General features: G+C 45.9%; 1 protein-coding gene across 2 annotated transcripts in view; it reads left to right on the top strand.

The window, feature by feature from the left end:
• MAPK1 (mitogen-activated protein kinase 1) overlaps positions 1-21,989 on the top strand; it is a 112,708-nt gene that overhangs the window by 67,610 nt on the left and 23,109 nt on the right. For both annotated transcript variants that reach the window (XM_063704982.1, XM_004063106.5), the window contains exons 4-6: positions 628-744; positions 10,430-10,544; positions 10,850-10,981. In XM_063704982.1, the coding sequence (XP_063561052.1) occupies positions 628-744; positions 10,430-10,544; positions 10,850-10,981 (364 nt within the window). The remainder of the gene's footprint in view (positions 1-627; positions 745-10,429; positions 10,545-10,849; positions 10,982-21,989) is intronic.

Genomic DNA, 21,989 nt, shown 5'->3' with positions numbered 1-21,989 from the left:
TAAGCCACACCATGATATTGGAGGGCCAGATGATGAAAGGCCAGTAGATGCTTGATACCGGAGAAAATGAGAAACTATGTATTTTTTAAAAATAAAATATTCTTTAGTATATGAAACTTTAAAAAAAAAAAAGCTTTGGGAGTTGGTTTGACTACCTAGAAGAAGGAAGTGGGAAGAATCTTTGGAAATACTTATATTTATAGACTAAGTAGAAGACTAGCAGAAAGTAGAGTCTGAGAAATAGAAGGCCAGTGCAGATCTTCACAGCAGTCCTGAGAGCTCCAGCAGGACAGGCTGAGAAAAGGGTACTGGTTGGTTTTGGTGACTACCCAGAACAGTTTTTGTCAATTCATCTATTGAGATTGCTTTGTGCTAAGCAGATAATGAAAGGTAGGGATGCTTCTTAAAGTGTGCTCTGTAAAGACTTCTTCAGCCTGCGTCCTGGTCTCTAACATGTTGATTGCTTTTCAAGTTGTTGGGAAAATTAAATAATGATTTTCTAGAATGCCCAGAAAGTATCTGCCACTTAGTAGCATTATTATTGCTATTGCCTTTTTTACTTTTGTGATGTTTTGATATGAAAGGTTAGAATTTCTAAGAAGTTATCCTGTTTTTTTTCTCTCTTAGATCTGTGACTTTGGCCTGGCCCGTGTTGCAGATCCAGACCATGATCACACAGGGTTCCTGACAGAATATGTGGCCACACGTTGGTACAGGGCTCCAGAAATTATGTTGAATTCCAAGGTAAGGATGAAGTTTGCATAAAAAGAAATCCAGTAAGTAAGAGAACTTTCTGAATGCATTGCAGTAAGCCGTAAGTCTCCCTTTGCGTTGAGAGTTGGCGTATCTGGCCAGAGACAAGGTGCTGTCTTTTTTGAGACAGGGTGTTATTCTGTCACCCAGGCTGGAGTGCAGTGGCACCATCACGGCTTACCAGTCTCAACCTCCTGGGCTCAAGTGACCCTCCTCACCTCAGTCTCCGGAGTTGCTGGGACTACAGAGTGCACCGCTACACCTGGCTAATTTTTTTTTTTTTTTTTTTTTTTTTGAGATGGAGTCTCACTCTTTCGCCCAGGCAGAGTGCAGTAGCACAATCTCAGCTCACTGCAAGCTCCGCCTCTTGGGTTCACACCATTCTCCTGCCTCGGCCTCCCAAGTAGATGGGACTACAGGCTCCTGCCACCATGCCCGGCTAATTTTTTGTGTTTTTTAGTAGAGACGGGGTTTCACCGTGTTAGCCAGGATGGTCTCTATCTCCTGACCTCATGATCCGCCCACCTCAGCCTCCCAAAGTGCTGGGATTACAGGCGTGAGCCACTGTGCCTGGCCACATCTGGCCAATTTTTAAATTTTTTTTGTAAAAGTAGGGCGTCTTCCTATGTCGCATGTTGCCCAGGCTGGTCTTGAACTCCTGAGCTTAAGGGATCCACCCACCTCAGCACCCCCCCGCCCCCCGCAAAGTGCTGGGATTACAGGGATGAGCCACCACACCTGGCCCCAAGGTGCTGTCTAAATTTTGTTCGGCATTGAACTTCTGGGCCCTAGGGCTCAGCCTCTCTACCTCAGCTGGTATAGTGTTGACGGTTGTAGAGTAGGAGGGGGTGTGCCTCTCCAGTCACTGTTACCATAAGTGGTCTGTGTTTCACTCTTCGGACAGCTGTCCTGAAGTCCTGCCTATTGCTGTCACTGTTAGGTGCAGGCTGGGTTTGTTGTAGAGGTTATTCAGTAATGTGTATTTCTGTGAACATGGGCCAGGGCTATTCTATAAAGGTCAAATTTATCTGATAATGAAGAATGTCTCTTCGGCAGAATTATATTGTAATTTGTTGTACTTGAAGAAAACATAAATGTCGACAGAGTAGGAACTGCCGTGGATTCTTCTGAAATTACATGATTTCCTGCTTCCAAATGAAGTGCTTTCCTCTGCATCTGTGAGTGGCTATAGAGAGTGCATCCAGGTCTCATCCACACTCTACTAGCAAGGTCTGTGTCTTGGTCATAAGAAATGGTTGAATAAGTTTACGAAAGCCCAGAAAAGTGAAGTCTGACATTTTTTGTTGGGTTTATGAGCCAGGAGGCAAAAATTGAGGGTTGCTATGGAGATTGAGATTCAGTATTTTTCTGTTATTTGCAAATAATATATGAATAAGGTGTGAAAATTGAGTAGTTAAGTAGGCCTGACATACTACCTGTATCTAGTATCTCAGGATTATAAGATTCTTAAACACAGTTCCCTCTGCTGTCATGTAAAGATACTTGAAGAAAAGCAATAAAAATAGACATTGGATCTTGTATCTAGGGCCCAGGAACCAGAAATAGTCCTGAGAGGCTTAGTGGAAATGAAAGAACAGGTCTAATTAGCTTATAGTCTTCTTTTTTCTTCCTCCATCCTTTATTACTAGTACAGATAAGCTATTAGATTTTTTCATAAGGAAATAGAATTTGTTTAAAGCATTTAGTTTTTCTTGATATCCTACATTTGTTCAGTTTAGTTATAAAAGTAAAATCTCATTAACATAAATTCCATTATAAAGAAGGATTTGGTGTAACAGATGTTTCAGAGAAGAAAATGCCATGTTGATTCTCTGTAATTCTATATCACAAATAATCCCACACAACAGGTTCTTTCTCTGACTGGCCATGTGACAGCCATTCTAAACAAGGAGCATTGGCATGCCAGTGTTCAGTGCCAGTTGTAAAGGGAGCTGTTGGTGTGCCTTTGTCCTGGTGTGGCTTCTTGGTCTTGCAGTCTCCGTTCTGACTTAGACGCCCCCACTGTCTCCACTTCTCTATTACCCTCCAGGGAGAAGTAGCCAGAGAGGGTGTTCTTCAAGATGACCAGCTTTTCCTTCTACTTGCAGGGTCACCAAAGTGAAAATTGAGTGTTCATTTTTTTCTTATTTGCAATACCTGTAGCCTGAGAATGTTACTTCTAGCAGTTGTCTTCATTTTGTTTATTTTTATTAATGTAGAAAATTATCAAACCCATAGAAAAATTGAGAGTAGAGTGAATACCCATATGCCCCTGTCCTTGGTTCTCCAGCTATTAACATCTTGTCATATTTCTTATCCCTCCTTCCCTCTCTTACTCTTTCCTTTCTCTCTCTCTTTCTTCTTCTGTCTCTTCTCTTTTGTCAGACCATGTGACACTTCACCAACATATAACACTTCACTCCTAGACCCTTTGGGGCATACTAATGCTCCTTACAAGGAAGGTGTTCTTCCCACAGCTAGAGTACCCTTACCCTTTCATAAAATGATCAGCATTAATTCCATGACATCCCATCCTCCCAAAAAAGTCTAGGTAACTGTTTTCAACACATGATTTAATTGTTTCATGCATTATTCTTAGTCTAGAACAGTCTTGCCCTTCCTCTCTTCTTGAAGACATTCAGTACTTTGCAATGTACAGATCAGTTGTTTCACAGAGTGGTTCACAGAGTGGTTCACATTGTGGATTCTTCCAGTGAGTTCTTCCTGATGAGATGTAGCTTGCACGTTTCTGACACGACCACTACAGATTCCTGAAGATGATGCAGAAGTAGCTGGGACTACAGGCGCCCGCCACCACGCCCGGCTAATTTTTTTGTATTTTTAGTAGAGACAGGGTTTTACCATGTTAGCCAGGATGGCCATCCTTGTTTCCCAGCAGCCTTCTCCCAGTGGTTCAGCACTTACTTCTGTCAGTTATCATACTGGAGGTTATAAAATGGTAATTTTCTAAATTTGTTCTTCCTTTTACTTGTATTAGCTAGAATTCTCCTATGAAGATTTTTCCCATTTACCCTTTCTCTTCCTCTGTATCCTACCTTTGTTTTTAAAACACTATTACAGACCCAGGATTTTTTTTTATGCGTTCGCCATTTTAATTTTCTTTCTTTTTTTTTTTTTAACTCATATTGTCCCAGTTTTGAGAAGCTAGAGCACTCTGTGTACATATTTGTAACGTTTTATAGAATTTCAGCTTTCAGAAAACTTGCACTGTTTTAGCTTGTTTAGGAAAGAAAAAAAATTTTTAAAAGAAAAGTTGCTGGGTGCAGTGGCTCACACTTGTAATCCCAGCACTTTGGGAGGCCACGGTGGGTGGATTACTCGCCAGGAGTTTGATACCAGCCTAGCCAACTTGGTGAACCCCATCTCTACTAAAAATACAAAAAATTACCCAGGCATGATGGTGGACACCTGTAATCTCAGCTACTCAGGAGGCTGAGGCATGAGAATCGTTTGAACCCGGGAGGCAGAGGTTGCAGTGAGGCGAGGTCACGCCACTATACTCCAGCCTGGGCGGCAGAGTGAGACTCTGTCTAAAAACATAAAAGTTGCAAGAAAAGTATAAGGTAGCCATTCTCAAACCTTCTTGTCTCAGGATACCTTTACATTTCTTTCTTTCATTGGTTCATTCTTTCTTTTGTTCTTTCTGTTTTTTTTTTTTGAGACCGAGTCTCACTCTGTCACCCAGGCTGGAGTGCAGTGGTATGATCTCGGCTCACTGCAACCTCTGCTTCCCAGGTTCAAGTGATTCTCTTGCCTCAGTCTCCCAAGTAGCTGGGATTACAGATGCATGCCACCAAGCCCAGCTAATTTTTGTATTTTTAGTAGAGACGGGGTTTCACCATGTTGGTCAGGCTGGTCTCAAACTCCTGACCTCAAGTGATCCACCCCCCTCAGCCTCCCAAAGTGCTGGGATTACAGGTGTGAGCCACTGCGCTCAGCCTCTTTTTTTTTGAGACAGTCTTGCTCTGTCGCCCAGATGGAGTGCAACGGCACCATCTCGGCTCACTGCAACCTCGGCCTCCTAGGTTCAAGCAGTTCTCCCTGCCTTAGTCTCCCAATAGCTGGGATTACAGGCACCCGCCACCACGCATGCCTAATTTTTGTATTTTTAATAGAGACGGGGTTTCACCACATTGGCTGGTCTCGAACTCCTGACCTCAGATGATCCACCCACCTCTCAGCCTCCCAAAGTGCTGGGATTACAGGCATGAGCCACTGTGCCTGGCTTTTTTTTTTTTTTTTTTTTTTTGAGATGGGGTTTGTCTCTGTCACCCAGGCTGGTAGCCACCCCCTCCTCAAGCGATCCTCCAGCCTTGCCTCCTGTGTAGCTGGAACTACAAGCATGTACCACCATGCCCGGCTAATTTTTGTGTGTTTTTGTAGGGACAGGGTTTTGCCATGTTGGCCAGGCTGGTCTCAAACTCCTGGGCTCAACTGATCCACCCACCTCAGCCTCCCAAATTGCTGGGATCGCAGGCATGACCCACTGCGCCCAGCCAAGATCCCTTTACATTTGTTAAAAATTATCAAGGGCCAGCTGGGCATGGTGGCTCACACTTGTAATCCTAGCACTTTGGGAGGCCGAGGCGGGTGGGTCAGTTGAGCCCAGGAGTTCGAGACCAGCCTGGCCAACACGGAGAAACCCTGTCTCTACTAAAAATACAAAAAATGCACTGGGCATGGTGGCACACACCTGTAATCCCAGCTACTTGGAGGCTGAGGCAGGAGAATCGCTTGAACCTGGGAGGTGGAGGTTGCAGTGAGCTGAGATCGTGCCACAGTACTCCAGCCTGGGTGACAGAGTGAGACTCTGTCTCAAAAAAAAAAAAAAAAGTCAAGGACCCACACACATTTTTTTAGTTATGTAGGTTATATCTATTGTTATTTACAATATGAAACTTTTTTTTTTTTTTTTTGGAGAGAAGTCTGGCGCTTGTCCCCCAGGCTTGAGTGCAATGGCTCAATCTTGGCTCACTGCGACCTCTGCCTCCCGGGTTCAAATGATTCTCCGGCCTCGCCTCCCGTGTAGTTGAGACTACAAGAGTGTACCACCATGCCCGGCTAATTTTTGTATTTTTTAGTACAGATGGGGTTTCACCATGTTGGCCAGGCTGGTCTTGAACTTCTGACTTCAGGTGATCCACCCGCCTCAGCTTCCCAAAGTGCTGGGATTACAGGCATGAGCCACCACACCCGGCCTACAGTATGAAACTTTAAAATGTATTAATTAATTTTTAAGTAGTAAACCCACTACATGTTAAGATAAATTACATGTTTTCCTTAAGAATAAGTTTATTTTCTACAATAAAAACATTTTAGTGAGGCCAGGCATGATGGCTCTCACCTATAATCCCAACACTTTGGGAGGCCAATGCAGGAGGATCACCAGGAGTTTGGAACCAGCCCTGGTGACATAGTGAGACTCTGTACAAAAAAGAAATTTTTTTATTTTTTATTTTTTTTTGAGACGGAGTCGTGCTCTGTCACCCAGGCTGGAGTGCAGTGGTGTGATCTCAGCTCACTGCAAGGTCCGCCTCCCAGGTTCACGCCATTCTCCTGCCTCAGCCTCCCGAGTAGCTGGGACTACAGGCGCCCGCCACCACGCCCGGCTAATTTTTTTGTATTTTTAGTAGAGTCAGGGTTTTAACCATGTTAGCCAGGATGGTCTCGATCTCCTGACCTTGTGGTCCACCTGCCTCGGCCTTCCAAAGTGCTGGGATTACAGGTGTGAGCTGCTGTGCCCTGCCATCTGTACAAAAAATTTTAAAATCAGCTGGGCATGGTGGTGTGCACCTATAGTTCCAGCCACTCAAGAGGCTGAGATGGGAGATTTTCTTGAGCCCAGGAAATTGAGGCTGCGGTGTACCGTGATCACGCCACTGCACTCCAGCCTGGGCAACAGGGTGAGACCCTGTCTTTAAAAAAAGCAAAATGAAAAACAACCTTTTAGTGAGAAGAGTGGCATTGTTTTCATTTTTGCAAGTCTCTTTAATGTCTGGCTTAATAGAAGACAGTTGGATTCTCATCTGGTTCTGCATTCAGTCTGTCAAATATGTTGTTTTGGTTTAAGTTCATGAGGAAAACTCTTCACACAGGTATGTAGCTGGAAGAAGGAAGGAAATTTTAGTAGTCTTTTCAGCCACTTGTGGCTATTCTTTGATACTACCCCCAGTTTAAACAAGTGGTGGTTTCTTAAAGGTTAATTGCAGTGTGGAATCTGAAATCATATCAGTGAACTCTTGATACTATGTTGTTAAAATCCATTAGTCTACCTTGCACTCATACTCATGCATGATTTTTTAACGTATTTGGAAAATACTGGTTCACTGAGTTACACAGATATTCCAAGTGTCACATTTTCATGTACACATCATCACTCATCATATTGCATCTGGAAAAATCTCCTTTTCACTCGTGACTGAAAAGGATGAAAATGTCATAGTAGTATAATAAATGTACTGTGACCTCTCAGATCCTCTAGAGGGAACCCATAGGAGTCTCTGGAACACTCTTCTAGAACCGCCAAATAGAACTCCTAAATACCCTTTACCCCAGATTCAGGCTCACCGATTTTTTATCTTTTGCCCCATTTGCTTTATCATTCTTTGTGTGCATGTGTGTGGGCACTCCCACGCACTCTGAGTCATTTGAGAGTAAATTGTAGATACGCCCCTTTACCTTGTTTCAGTATGTCTTTACTTCAAACCATGGTCCTGTTGTTCCCTGGGGACATGTGGCAAGGTTGTCACAGTGAGGGGTAGGGGTGCTCCCTGCATCAAGAGGCCAGAGATGCTGCTAAAAATCCTATAATATACAGAACAGCCCTCCCAACAGAAACTTTCTCAGCCCAAAATGTTAGTCATACCGAGGTTGAAAAACCCTGCCTTAAGAGTATTCTCTAACATGACCACAGTACAGTTTTCAAAATCAGGAAACTTAATACTGATTCAGTATCTAATGCACAGTTTATATTCACATTTTAGATATTATCCCAGTAACCTTTGAACTATACCCCACCCAAACCACCCCCCGACCTGGGCACAGGTTCACATGTTGTACTTTCATGGGTTTTGTTTGTTTGTTTGCTTGCTTGTTTGTTTTAAGACCAGGTTCGCAGGCCAGGCACAGTGGCTCACACCTGTAATCCCAGCACTTTGGGAGGCCAAGGCGGGTGAATCACATGGGGTCAGGAGTTCGAGATCAGCCTGGCCAACATGGCGAAACCCTGTCTCTGCTAAAAATACAAAAAATTTAGCTGGACATAGTGGCAGGCACCTTTGATCCCAGCTACTCAGGAGGCTGAGGCAGGAGAATCCCTTGAACCCAGGAGGCGGAGGTTGCATGAGCTGAGATCGTGCCATTGCACTCCAGCCTGGGTGACAAAGCAAGACTCTGTCTCAAAAAAAAAGGACGGGTTCTCATTCTGTCACCCAGGCTGGGGTACCGTGGCACCATCTCGGCTCACTGCAACCTCTGCCTCCTGGGCTCAAGGCCATCCTCCCACCTTAGCCTCCCAAGTATCTGAGACTACAGGCATGTGCTACTGCTCCTGGCTGATTTACTTATTTATTTTTGTGCTTTTCATAGAGACAGGTTGTTGTGTTTCTTTAGTCTCCTTTAAGAGTGCAGATGAGCTATTTTGTAGAATGCCCCTCAGTTTTGGGTCATGCATTTTTAACATGAATACCAGAAAAGCACTTCATTGTATTAGAAGGCACTTCTGGAGCCAGGTATGGTGCCTCATGCCATAATCCCAGCTCTTTGGGAGGCTGAGGCAGGAGGATCATTTGAGCCCAGGAGTTTGAAACCAGCCTGGGCAAATAGTGGGACCCCTTCTCTACAAAAAATTTAAAAATCAACCAGGTGTGGTGGTGTATGCCTGTGGCCCACCTACTGTGTGCCAGCTACTCAGTAGTGCCAGCTACTCAGGAGGCTGAGGTGAGAGGATCACCTGAGACAAGGAAGTTGAATTTGCAGTGAGGCATGATTACACCATTGCACTTCAGCCTGAGTGACAGAGTGATGACACCATCTCTTAATTTTAAAAGAGTCAGCTTATATTCCTTGGAGAAACATCTTTTTTGCACCATTGTTATGATTCAGACAGAATCTTCCATGATTTTTTTTTTTTTTAATTTTTAGAGACAGGGTCTCACTCTGTCACCCAGGCTGGAATGCATTGGCTCAGTCACAGCTCACTGCAGCCTCCAATCCCTGGGCTTAAGTGATCCTCCCACCTCAGCCTCCCGAGTAGCTGGGACTGCAGGTGTGAGCCACCATGTGTGGCAAAATAATAATAATAATAATAATAATAATAATTAGTTAATACCCAGTGTTGTTGAGGACATGAGGAAATGCATTTTCTTTCACATGCTGCTATTAGGAGTGTAACAGTGCAACTGCAGTCATAGTTCACAGCCTCAAACTCCTGGCCTCAAGCAGTGCTCCCACCTCAACCTCCCAAAGTATCCTCCCATGACTTCTAACAGGATTCCTTTAAAAGAAAACATATTCCTGAAAAATGAATAGGAAAAGAAAATGAGAATTCTTTTATTTTATTTTATTTTATTTTTGTTATGTTATGTTATATGTTATGTTATGTTATGTTATGTTATGTTATGTTATGTTATATGTTATTTTTGGAGATGGAGTCTCCCTGTGTTGCCCAGGCTGGAGTGCAGTGGTGCAATCTCGGCTCACTGCAACCTCTGCCTCCTGAGTTCAAGCAATTCTCCTGCCTCTGCCTCCCAAGTAGCTGGAACTATGGGTGCCCACCACCACGCCCGGCTAATTTTTGTAGTTTTAGTAAAGACAGGGTTTCACTATGTTGGCCAGGCTGGTCTCGAACTCCTGACATCAGGTGATTGGCCCGTCTCGGCATCCCAAAGTGCTGGGATTACAGACGTGAGCCACCGTGCCCAGCTGAGAATATTTTAGAAGAGATTGGTAAAATATGATGGAGCTAGCACACACTCCCCCAAACCCAGAAAAGGTTTTTAGACCTTTTTTCTTTTTCCAGCTCCAATTTATGACAATTCTAAATCTGTCTCTCAAATTGTTTCAAAAAAGGACGGATGTATACTTTGGAAATTCTAATTTAATAAGTTAATCAACTTTGTGGGTTTGTTGTTGTTTTGAGACAGAGTCTCGCTCTGTCACCCAGGCTGGAGTGCAGTGGCACGATCTTGGCTCACTGCAACCTCTGCCTCCTGGGTTCAAGCAATTCTCCTGCCTCAGCCTCCCACGTAGCTGGGATTACGGGCACCCACTACCGTGCCTGGCTAATTTTTTTGTATTTTTAGTAGAGATGGGGTTTCACCATGTTGGCCAGGCTAGTCTCAAACTCCTGGCCTCAAGTGATCCGCCCGCCTCGGCCTCCCAAAGTGCTGGGATTACAGGCATTAGCCACTGTGCCCAGCCCAAGTTAATCAACTATGAAGAGAAAAATAAAATCACATAATCTTGGTTGTTCAGCCTCTCATAAGAAAGCCAAATTGTTTTTTCCTTTTCCGTGTTGTTTACTTGTATTTCTGAATTGTAGAGTCAAAGGAGAAGTTCAGAGTCCCATCAGCAATGCACCTGTCATACAGGAAGATCTCATCATGTCCTGTAACACCAGATACCATTTTCAGTCTTTTCTCTCTTTCTCCTGCAGGGCTACACCAAGTCCATTGATATTTGGTCTGTAGGCTGCATTCTGGCAGAAATGCTTTCTAACAGGCCCATCTTTCCAGGGAAGCATTATCTTGACCAGCTGAACCACATTCTGGGTAAGGTTCCCGAGCCCTTCAGGAGCTAGATTTACTCAAGTTTGTACAGCTTACATCAAAGTCACTTCATTAAATTAAGAAGAGTTCTAATATACTCTTTAACCTGTGGTAGGTGTGAATTTTTAACCTTCTCTGATTTAAAATGTTAAGGACTTTTGTGTAAAAACATAAGAAAGGTAAACATCAGGAGTGGTGATAAGCAACGGCTCATATCAATTATCAGGGTTCATTCCGACTCAGAGTTGATGGTGTGTAGTCATTTACCTTGGTCTTGATAACTAATAGCTAATTTTTTTATCTGATAGGTATTCTTGGATCCCCATCACAAGAAGACCTGAATTGTATAATAAATTTAAAAGCTAGGAACTATTTGCTTTCTCTTCCACACAAAAATAAGGTGCCATGGAACAGGCTGTTCCCAAATGCTGACTCCAAAGGTAAATGTTATTTCGTTGATTCGTTTTTTTCTTAGGCTTAGCTTCGCGTTTATTTGTTAAATTGTTAGGTCACTAGCCTGAAAAATGAGCCTATGGCTATTGGATAATGCTTTCTTTAGTGCTCACTCTGAATTGTTGTCTTCCCCCTTTTTTTTTTTTTGGAAACAGTGGCAGTGCAGTAAGGGAACCTGGTAATCACGGTCTAGTTCTCCACCTTTTGGTTTCTTTGCTAATTTTAATTTGCATTAAGGTCACTTTGTTTTTGTTTGAGACAGTGTCTCACTCTGTCGCCCAGGCTGGAGTGTAGTGGCCCGATCTCGGCTCACTGCAACCTCCTCCTCCCGGGTTCAAGCGATTCTTCTGCCTCAGCCCCCCAAGTAACTGGGACTACAGACGCGTACCACCACGCCTGGCTCATTTTTGTATTTTTAGTAGAGACAGGGTTTCACCATGCTGGCCAGGCTGGTCTCGAAATCCTGACCTTTTGATCTGCCCACCTCGGCCTCCCAAAACTGGGATTACAGGCGTGAGCCACAGCGTTCAGCCTAAGGTCACATTTTTAGGTCTCAGGAAGTCTAGGACCCTGCAAACAAATTACACCTTTTCATCTTGTCGCTTGATAATTTTTAAAATCAGGTTTATTGAAGAATAATTTACACAGAATAAAATTCACACTTTTTAGTTGTGTGGGCCTCTGAGTTTTAACAAACATAAACTGTCATGTAACAACCACCGCAATTGAGATGTGGAATATTCCCATCACCCCCAAAAGTTGCCTTGTGTCGTTTGTAGTCGGTCATCCCTCTGCAACCCCAAGCTCTGGCAATCATTGATCTGATTTATATCCCTATAGTTTTGCCTTTTCCGGCATGTCATGTTAATGGAATCATGTAGTATGTAGCCTTTTTATGTCTAGATTCTCCCATTCAGCATAATGCATTTGAGATTTATAAAAATCCATGTCATTGTTTGTGTCAGTCTCTTCAGCAAATGGTGCTGGAACAATTAGACACCCATATGCAAAATTTACAAAACTCAAAATGGATCATAAACCTAAATATAAGGCCTAAAGTTATTAACCTTCAAGAAGAAAACAGGAGAGAATCTTCATGACCTTATGTTAGGCAAAGATTTTTTAGAGTACCCATGAAAAAAAAAAGTGATACATTTGATTTTTTTATCCTTTTTTTTAGGTTAGCTTCGTTTAATAATTGTATTATTCTTTATTCCCATTTAACGTGTACCTGTTAAATATATTAGGCAGCTAGTTTTTAAAACTTCATGCTGTTATAAAACCATGATAGGCCGAATAATGACCCCCCACCCACCCCCATGGCTATATTCTAATTTCTAGAGCCTATAACTGTGTTAGGTTACCTGGCAAACAGGAATTATGGTTGCAGATACAATCAAGATTGTTTATCAGCTGACCTTTTTTTTTTTTTTTAAACTGCTCCTTACAGAGCAGGGCTAATCCACGGGCAGTGTGGTATGCCCCGAATAGGCCCATCAGCTGACTTTAAAGATAGGAAGGTTATCCTGGATTGTCTATCTAGGTAGGTGGATTATCTAGGTGGCCGCATTTATAAAAACAGGGTTCCTTAAAAGTTGAGGAGGGAATCTGAATAGGGTGCTTGTCCTTCCATATCTTTATCTACATACATGTGCATATTTTCTCTATAATTTATTTTTTAAAAATAATTATTATAAAGGTTAACTTTTTTAAAAATTCAGAAATTATAGAAATATTTAAGAAGGTAAAATTCTTTTATAATTATTCCCTAAATGCCATGGTTAATAGAATTGTGTCTTGAATATCTTTTCCACGTCAGTGCATAGATCTAGGTTATCGTTAATGATTTTATAGCATTTTTATCCAGTGTTCTGTTAGAAATTTAGCTATTTCTAACTTCCTATTTTGTCTGTATGTGTTTATCTATACATGCATATGAATATATGTGTATATGTATATTTAACAACTGTCTACTTAAATGTTGAATTGGTTTTATGTATTGACCTGAGTGAAGGTTGAGAAATACTTGGTTGTTTAGAAATGAATTTCTTTTGAAAATGCGAGAAATTTTCTTTTAATCTTTCATATAAAGGTAGAAGAATTTCATCATTGTAGACAGTTAAGAAGTATGGGAGGAATGGTAAGGGAGTAAGATACTGATCACCAGGATCCCACAGTAACCTTTCACTTTTTTTGCACTAATGTGTGCAAGCTTCTGTGTGGTTGTAATTATATAATGTATTTTGGTTTTGGGGTGTTTTGTGTTTTTTTTTTTTTGTTTTTTTGTTTTTTTGTTTTTTGTTTTTTGTGTTTTTCTTTTTGAGACAGAGTCTCACTCTGTCGCCCAGGCTGGAGTACAGTGGCGTGATCTCGGCTCACTGCAAGCTCCGCCTCCCAGGTTCACACTATTCTCCTGCCTCAGCCTCCCAAGTAGCTGGGACTACAGGCGCTGGCCACCACCCCTGGCTAATTTTTTTGTATTTTTAGTAGAGACGGGGTTTCACCATGATAGCCAGGATGGTCTCGATCTCCTGACCTTGTGATCTGCCCACCTCGGCCTCCCAAAGTGTTGGGATTACAGGCGTGAGCCACCGTGCCTGACCGGTTTTTGGGTGTTGGGTTTTTTTTTTTTTTTTGGAGACGGGTTTGGCTCTATCACCCAGGCTGGAGCACAGTGGCACAATCTGGGCTCACTGCGGCCTCCACCTCCCAGGCTCAAGCCATCCTCCCACCTCAGCCACCTGAGTAGCTGGGACTACAGGTAGGTAGTCCCACCTTAGCCATCTGAGTAGCTGGGACTACCTGTGCCACCATGCCCAGCTAATTTTTGTATTCTTTGTAGAGACAGGGTTTCGCCGTGTTGCCCAGGATGATCCTGAAGTCTTGAGCTCAAGCTATCTGCTCACCCTGGGCTTCTGAAGAGTTAGGATTACAGGTGTGAGCAACCACACCCGGCCTGTAATGTATTTTGATGGTAGGATATTTTAGCTAGAATGTCACATGCATAATACATGTTACTGATGAGATTTGCTTGTATGTTATACCGCCTAAGCATGTTACCTAAATGTTACTAAATGTTATTTCCTGAGTCACTTTTTTAAAGAGCTGCATAAGCAACAAAGCTGCATCATTAGGCCTGGTAATGTGGCTCATGCCTGTGATCCTAGCCCATTGGGAGGTCAACGCAGGAGGATCGCTTGAGGCCAGGAATTTGAGACCTGCCTGGACAACATAGTAAGACCCCATCTCTACAAGATTAAAAACTTAAAATTCAGCCAAGTGTAGTAGTACCTGCCTGTAGTCTGAACTACCTGGGGAACTGAGGAGGGAGGATTGCATGAGCCCAAGGAGGTCAAAGCTGCTGTTAGCCGTGATTGCATCATTGGCACTCCACGCTGACGGTGACACTCTTATCTCTTAAAAAAAAAAAAAAAAAAAAACTGTAATAAATAGGCCTACTCCCAGATGTTCCTCTCCTGTTTGTTTCCTTACTCTTGTCTGTAGTTAATCATGATTTGCATCAAACTATTTCTGATTCTTTTTTTATGCTTATTTTCATTTTCATTTTTTTTTCTTTCTTTTTTTTCTGAGACAGCGTCTCACTCTGGCGCCCAGGCTAGAGTGCAGTGGTGTGAACTTGGCTCACTGCAACCTCTGCCTCCCAGGTTCAAGCAATTTTCTGCCTCAGCCTCCGGAGTAGCTGGGATTACAGGCGCCCGCCACCACGCCTGGCTAATTTTTGTATTTTTAGTAGAGGCAGGGTCTCACCATCTTGGCCAGGCTGGTCTTGAACTCCTGACCTCATGATCCACCCGTCTCAGCCTGAGCCACTGTGCCTGGCTGCTTATTTTCATTTTCTTTTTTCTCCCCTCCCTTCTCCTCCTTTCTTTCTTCCTTTCTTTCTTTCAAGTTTCACTTCTATCGCCCAGCAGGCTGGAGTGCAATGGCGTGATCTTGGCTCACTGCAACGTCTGCCTCCCGAGTTCAAGTGATGCTCCTGCCTCAGCCTCCCAAGTAGCTGGGATTACAGGCATGCGCCACCACGCCCAGCTAATTTTGTATTTTTAATAGAGATGGGGTTTTACCATGTTGGTCAGGCTGGTCTCAAACTCCTGATCTCAGGTGATCCACCTGCCTCAGCCTCTCAAAGTGCTGGGATTACAGGCGTGAGCCACAGTGCCCGGCCTCCATTTTGTTTTTTGTTTTTATTTTGCTTTTTTTTTGAGACAGAATTTCACTCTTGTTGCCCAGGCTGGAGTGCAGTGGTGCGATCTTGTCTCACTGCAACCTCCACCTCCCAGGTTCAAGCGATTCTCCTGCCTCAACCTCCCAAGTAGCTGGGATTATAGGCATATGCCACCATGCCTGGCTAATTTTTTGTATTTTTAGCAGGGATGGGGTTTCGTCACATTGGCCAGGCCGTTCTCAATCTCCTGACCTCAGGTGATCTGCCTCCTCGGCCTCCCAAAGTGCTGGGATTAACAGGCATGAGCCACCGCACCTGGCCTTACTTTGTTTCTTTTGAGATGGGGTCTTACTCTGTTGCCCAGGCTGGAGTACAATGGCGTGATCACGGCTCACTTCAGCCTCGACCTCCCTGGGCTCAAGCGATCTGCCCACCTCAGCCTCCTGAGTAGCTGGGACCACAGGCGCATGTCACCACGCCCAGCTAATTTTTTGTATTTTTCATAGAGACAGTATTGCGTCACATTGCCAGACTGGTCTTGAATTCCTGGGCTCAAGCAATCTACCCTCCTTGGCCTCCCAAAATGTTGGGATTACAGGCTGGGCATGGTGGCTCACGCCTATAATCCCAGCACTTTCAGAGGCCGAGGCGGGCGGATCATGAGGTCAGGAGATCGAGACCATGGTGAAACCCTGTCTCTACTAAAAATACAAAATAATTAGACGGGCGTGGTGGTGGGAGCCTGTAGTCCCAGCTACTCAGGAGGTTGAGGCGGGAGAATGGCATGAACCCGGGAGGCAGAGCTTGCGGTGAGCCGAGATGGTGCCACTGCACTCCAGCCTGGCCGACAGAGCGAGACTCCGTCTCTAAATAAATAAATAAATAAATAAATAAATAAATAAATAAATAAATAAAAATTTTTAAAAATTAGCTGGGTGTGGTGGCAGGTGCCTGTAATCCCAGCTACGCAGGAGGCTGAAGTGGGAGAATCACTTGAACCCGGGAGGTGGAGGTTGCAGTGAGGCAAGATTGCACCATTGCACTCCAGCCTGGGCAACAGAGCAAGATATGGAAAGATGTTAGACCTACAAATGCCAGTGATATGAACATTCACACAATCCTGTGACGCAGGTACTATTAACAATCGTCTATAAAAGAAAACTGACTGGGTGCAGTGGCGCATGCCTATAATCCGAGCACTTTGGGAGGCTGAGGCAGGAGGACTGCTTGAGCCTAGGAGTTCAAGCCTGGGCACCATAGTGAGAACCCATCTCTACAAAAAATACAAAAATTAGCCAGATGTGGTGGTGCATGCCTATAGTCCCAGCTACTTAGGAGGCTGAAGTGGGAGGACTGCTTGAGCCCGGGAGTTTGAGGTTGCAGTGAGCTATGATCATGCCACTGCACTCCAGCCTGGGTGACAGAGCAGTACTCCATCTCAAAACAAAACCAAACAAAAACACAATCTAAAAGTAGAGACGGAGTTTCACCATGTTAGCCAGGATGGTCTCGATCTCCTGACCTCCTGATCTGCCCGCCTCTGCCTCCCAAAGTGCTAGGATTACAGGCGTAAGCCACTGAGCCCGGCCTAATTTTTTTTTATTTTTAGTAGAGACGGGGTTTCATCATGTTGGTCAAGCTGGTCACGAACTCCTGACCTCAGTTGATCCACCTGCCTTGGCCTCCCAAAGTGCTGGGATTACAGGCATGAGCCACCACATCTAGCCAGTTGTTTTTATATTTTTAAGAAAACATACATAAATTCATTCATTCAGTGAATAGATTTGAGTATCTGTTTGGTGCCATCAAGGCTTCTAAGGCCCTGGACATACATAATGCCAGCAATAAGAGGGATTAAGAACCTGTTTGGAGATGGGAAGTCTGAGGACTCATTAAAAAAAAAAGAGAGAGAGAGCTTTCTTACAGAACTGATAGTCTAGATTTGTCAGGAAATGAATGGAAGACCTCAGGGAACTCAAGAGATTAAAAAACTTACAAGCTAGAATTTTTAATGAGAGTTCACAGAAAAGGAAGTTGAAACAGCTCTTAAGTGTATAAAAGGTACTCATGTTTACTCATTATACAAGATACAAACATTGAAAAGTCAGTAATTCTTTTTTTTTTTTTTAAACGCCCTCCTCAACGGAGTAGCAAACATCAAAGTTTGACACCCTACTGTGTGGTCAAGGCTGTGGGGAAAAGGGCGTTTTCGGAGAGAGCTGGTGGAGTGTAAACTGGTTGAGTCTCTGTAGAGGACAGTCTGGCAATTCTCTCACGTCTTTTGTTCCAGCAATTCTGGGTATTGAACTTTTAGGTCTGCCAACCAAATGGGGGAGTGGCATTTAATTTGTTTTTCTGTAATTAAGAGTGAGATTGAAATTTTTTCATGTTTGTTGGAAATTTTTGATTGCTGTATCCCTTAAACCGGCAGTATTGTAGATTTTTCTTCAAAGGAGTCTTAGCTTACGATTCTCTCAAATGACTTCAGTGAGGGAGAAGAAATTATTATTCAGCAGATGGTACTGGGCTAGTTGAATAGCTATTTGGAGGAAAATCAATTTAAATCATTACACATCAAAATGAATTCTAAAAGAAGTGATACTTAAAATTTATATCATGAGAAACTAACAATAGAGTATTCAGTATTTTTCTGATCTCTGCATGGAGAAAGACTTCCTATGTTTTAAAACAAACATCAAGGAAAGAGAGACATATAAAAGTTTAAAAGCTAAATAAAATTAGATTAGGTGTGGACAATAGGTCTAAAATGTTCTAAATTGAGTAACACTTGACCTTCTCCTAACTGTTCTGTAGAAGGCAGCAGAGTACAGTGGTTATACCCAGTGCTCTGGAGTCAGCCTCCTGAGTTCAAACTAGGGTTCTGCTACTTGGATTTTTGACTTTGGACAAGTTATTTAAGCTGTTTCATGATTTCCTCAATCCTAAATTGAGACAATTTGTAGTTCCCACCTCATAGGATAATTAAAAGAGTTAAGGAATTATTGTTAACTTTAGATTCATTATTAATATTATTAGTATCTAAAGAGCAGAGACAAATCTAAGACCACAGTGTATAAATAAATGAGCAAAGGACAAGAACACACAGTCTACAGGAAATACTGAGATGAGGAAAACTATAGGAGGAGCAGTTTGGGTGACAGCAGTTGAGAATTTGGTTTAGTCCGCGTTTAATTTAAGGCACCTGTTAGGCATTAGAAACAACCTAAGTGCCAAATGTTAATCAAATGGCTGAGTAAATTATGAAACATCTACTTAAAGGAATATTTTAAGGCCACTAAAAGTGATTTTTTTACAAAGTTTTGATAGTGGGGGAAAATGCTAATGAACAGTATTTACTAAGGGAAAATAAAACAGCATTTGTCATACATAATATGATCTCAGCCTTCTACAAGAAAATGCATAGAAAAGAATTCAACAACATGTGAAAAGATAAGCAGTGGTTACCGTTGAATGGTGGTGCTTGGGGAGCAAGGGAATGTGGGTGAGTCATTCACACAGACCAGAAGGCCGGGTTTGGTGGGTCAGCCGTTTGAGGTCTTTTCAGTTCCACAGTTCCACATAACAAGAACTTACTGGCCCAAGAAAGAGCTTTATTGGCTCTGATAACTGAAAAGTTCAGTCACATGTGGATTGATGGGCACAGACACTGTGTCTAGAATCTGGACTTCTTTTTTTATTTTATTTTATTTTTTTAATTTTTTATTGATCATTCTTGGGTGTTTCTCGCAGAGGGGGATTTGGCAGGGTCACAGGACAATAGTGGAGGGAAGGTCAGCAGATAAACAAGTGAACAAAGTTCTCTGGTTTTCCTAGGCAGAGGACCCTGAGGCCTTCCGCAGTGTTTGTGTCCCTGGGTACTTGAGATTAGGGAGTGGTGATGACTCTTAACGAGCATGCTGCCTTCAAGCATCTGTTTAACAAAGCACATCTTGCACCGCCCTTAATCCATTCAACCCTGAGTGGATACAGCACATGTTTCAGAGAGCACAGGGTTGGGGGTAAGGTCACAGATTAACAGGCTCCCAAGGCAGAAGAATTTTTCTTAGTACAGAACAAAATGAAAAGTCTCCCATGTCTACCTCTTTCTACACAGACACGGCAACCATCCGATTTCTCAATCTTTTCCCCACCTTTCCCCCCTTTCTATTCCACAAAATCGCCATTGTCATCATGGCCCGCTCTCAATGAGCTGTTGGGTACACCTCCCAGACGGGGCGGTGGCCGGGCAGAGGGGCTCCTCACTTCCCAGTAGGGGCGGCCGGGCAGAGGCGCCCCTCACCTCCCGGACGGGGCGGCTGGCCAGGCGGGGGGCTAACCCCCCCACCTCCCTCCTGGACGGGGCAGCTGGCCGGGCAGAGAGGCTCCTCACTTCCCAGTAGGGGCGGCCGGGCAGAGGCGCCCCTCACCTCCCGGATGGGGCGGCTGGCCAGGCAGGGGGCTGACCCCCCCACCTCCCTCCTGGACGGGGCGGGGGGCGGCTGGCCGGGCAGGGGGCTGACCCCCCTACCTCCCTCCCGGAGGGGGCGGCTGACCGGGCAGGGGGCTGACCCTCCCACCTCCCTCCCGGACGGGGCGGCTGGCCGGGCAGAGGGGCTCCTCACTTCCCAGTAGGGGCGGCCGGGCAGAGGCGCCCCTCACTTCCCCGACAGGGCGGCTGGCCGGGCGGGGGGCTGACCCCCCAACCTCCCTCCCGGACGGAGCGGCTGGCCGGGCAGAGGGGCTCCTCACTTCCCAGTAGGGGCGGCTGGGCAGGGGCGCCCCTCACCTCCCGGATGGGGCAGCTGGCCAGGCGGGGGGCTAACCCCCCCACCTCCCTCCCGGACGGGGCGGCTGGCCGGGCGGGGGGCTGACCCCACCACCTCCCTCCCGGACGGGGCGGCTGGCCGGGCGGGGGGCTGACCCCCCCACCTCCCTCCCGGACGGAGCGGCTGGCCGGGCAGAGGGGCTCCTCACTTCCCAGTAGGGGCGGCCGGGCAGAGGCGCCCCTCACCTCCCGGACGGGGCGGCTGGCCGGGCGGGGGGCTGACCCCCCCCACCTCCCTCCCGGACGGAGCGGCTGGCCGGGCAGAGAGGCTCCTCACTTCCCAGTAGGGGCAGCCGGGCAGGGGCGCCCCCCACCTCCCTACCTCCCTCCCAGACGGGGCGGCTGGCCGGGCGGGGGGCTGACCCCCCCCACCTCCCTCCCGGACGAGGTGGCTGCCGGGCGGAGATGCTCCTCACTTCCCAGACGGGGTGGCTGCTGGGCGGAGGGGCTCCTCACTTCTCAGACGGGGCAGCTGCCGGGCAGAGGGGCTCCTCACTTCTCGGGGCGGTTGCCAGGCAGAGGGTCTCCTCACTTCTCAGACGGGGCGGCCGGGCAGAGACGCTCCTCACATCCCGGACGGGGCGGCAGGGCAGAGGTGCTCCCCACATCTCACACGATGGGCGGCCGGGCAGAGACGCTCCTCACTTCCCAGATGTGATGGCGGCCGGGAAGAGGCGCTCATCACTTCCTAGATGGGATGGCGGCCGGGCAGAGACGCTCCTCACTTTCCAGACTGGGCAGCCAGGCAGAGGGGCTCCTCACATCCCAGACGATGGGCGGCCAGGCGGAGACGCTCCTCACTTCCCAGACGGGGTGGCGGCCAGGCAGAGGCTGCAATCTCGGCACTTTGGGAGGCCAAGGCAGGTGGCTGGGAGGTGGAGGTTGTAGCAAGCCGAGATCACGCCACTGCACTCCAGCCTGGGCACCATTGAGCGCTGAGTGAACGAGACTCCGTCTGCAATCCTGGCACCTCGGGAGGCCGAGACTGGCAGATCACTCGCGGTTAGGAGCTGGAGACCAGTCCAGCCAACACAGCGAAACCCCGTCTCCACCAAAAAAATACGAAAACCAGTCAGGCGTGGCGGCGCGCGCCTGCAATCGCAGGCACTCGGCAGGCTGAGGCAGGAGAATCAGGCAGGGAGGTTGCAGTGAGCTGAGATGGCAGCAGTACCGTCCAGCTTCAGCTCGGCATCAGAGGGAGACCGTGGGGAAAGGGAGAGGGAGAGGGAGCACTACTCTTCAATCTTAAGTGGGTGCTGAGGCTAGAGTGTGGAGAACTGAGACCTCGTCATTTCTTCTCTTCCCGTTCCCACTGTCCTTCTGTTTCTTTCCATTCTTTTCTTTCTGGCTTCTTCTGGGAGCTCAGGTGGACGTGGTGGCATAGTCTGGATAACCAACGGCTCAGAAGCAGGGGCCCCGGGGTCCTCACCATTTAGAAAAGAGAAGGCTGTGAATTACCTTCCTTTTTGGAGATGGAGGAAACAGATGAGACACTCTGATCTCAAGTTGATTGTGTAAACTGAATCTGGACTTCTTTATCATCCAGTTTTGCCTTGCTCTGGGCTGTCTGTCAGTCAGCCTCTCTTTTCATGATGAGAGTAAGACACTTGACCTGATCACTGCAGCCAGGACTTAGGCTGACTCTCATCACCTCTTCGTGCTCAGCTTGGATGCCATGCCTATCCCTGAGCAGTCACTGTGGCCAAGGGGACTCAGGTGTATATGGCCCAGTGAGTGTCACCATTCCCACAGCACAGCCCAGGAGCGTGGGCAAGCCTGAGCGTTCCCCTATAGCAAACATGGTTGGATGGATTAGAGAGGCAGTGGATGCTGGTGGGCACAACCAGCAGGTGATCCCGAGAGTGAAGGAAGATAAGGAATTCTATTTTCTCCCCCCACCTCCCCCCCTTTTTTTTCCTGAAGAGACAGGGTTCTCCCTCTGTTGCCCAGGCTGGCAGGCTGGAGTGCAGTGGCACAATCACAG

The sequence above is a fragment of the Gorilla gorilla genome, chromosome 23 (genome assembly GCF_029281585.2).
Source record: "Gorilla gorilla gorilla isolate KB3781 chromosome 23, NHGRI_mGorGor1-v2.1_pri, whole genome shotgun sequence".
NCBI lineage: Eukaryota > Metazoa > Chordata > Mammalia > Primates > Hominidae > Gorilla > Gorilla gorilla.
This window is presented reverse-complemented; position numbering and strand designations above follow the sequence as displayed.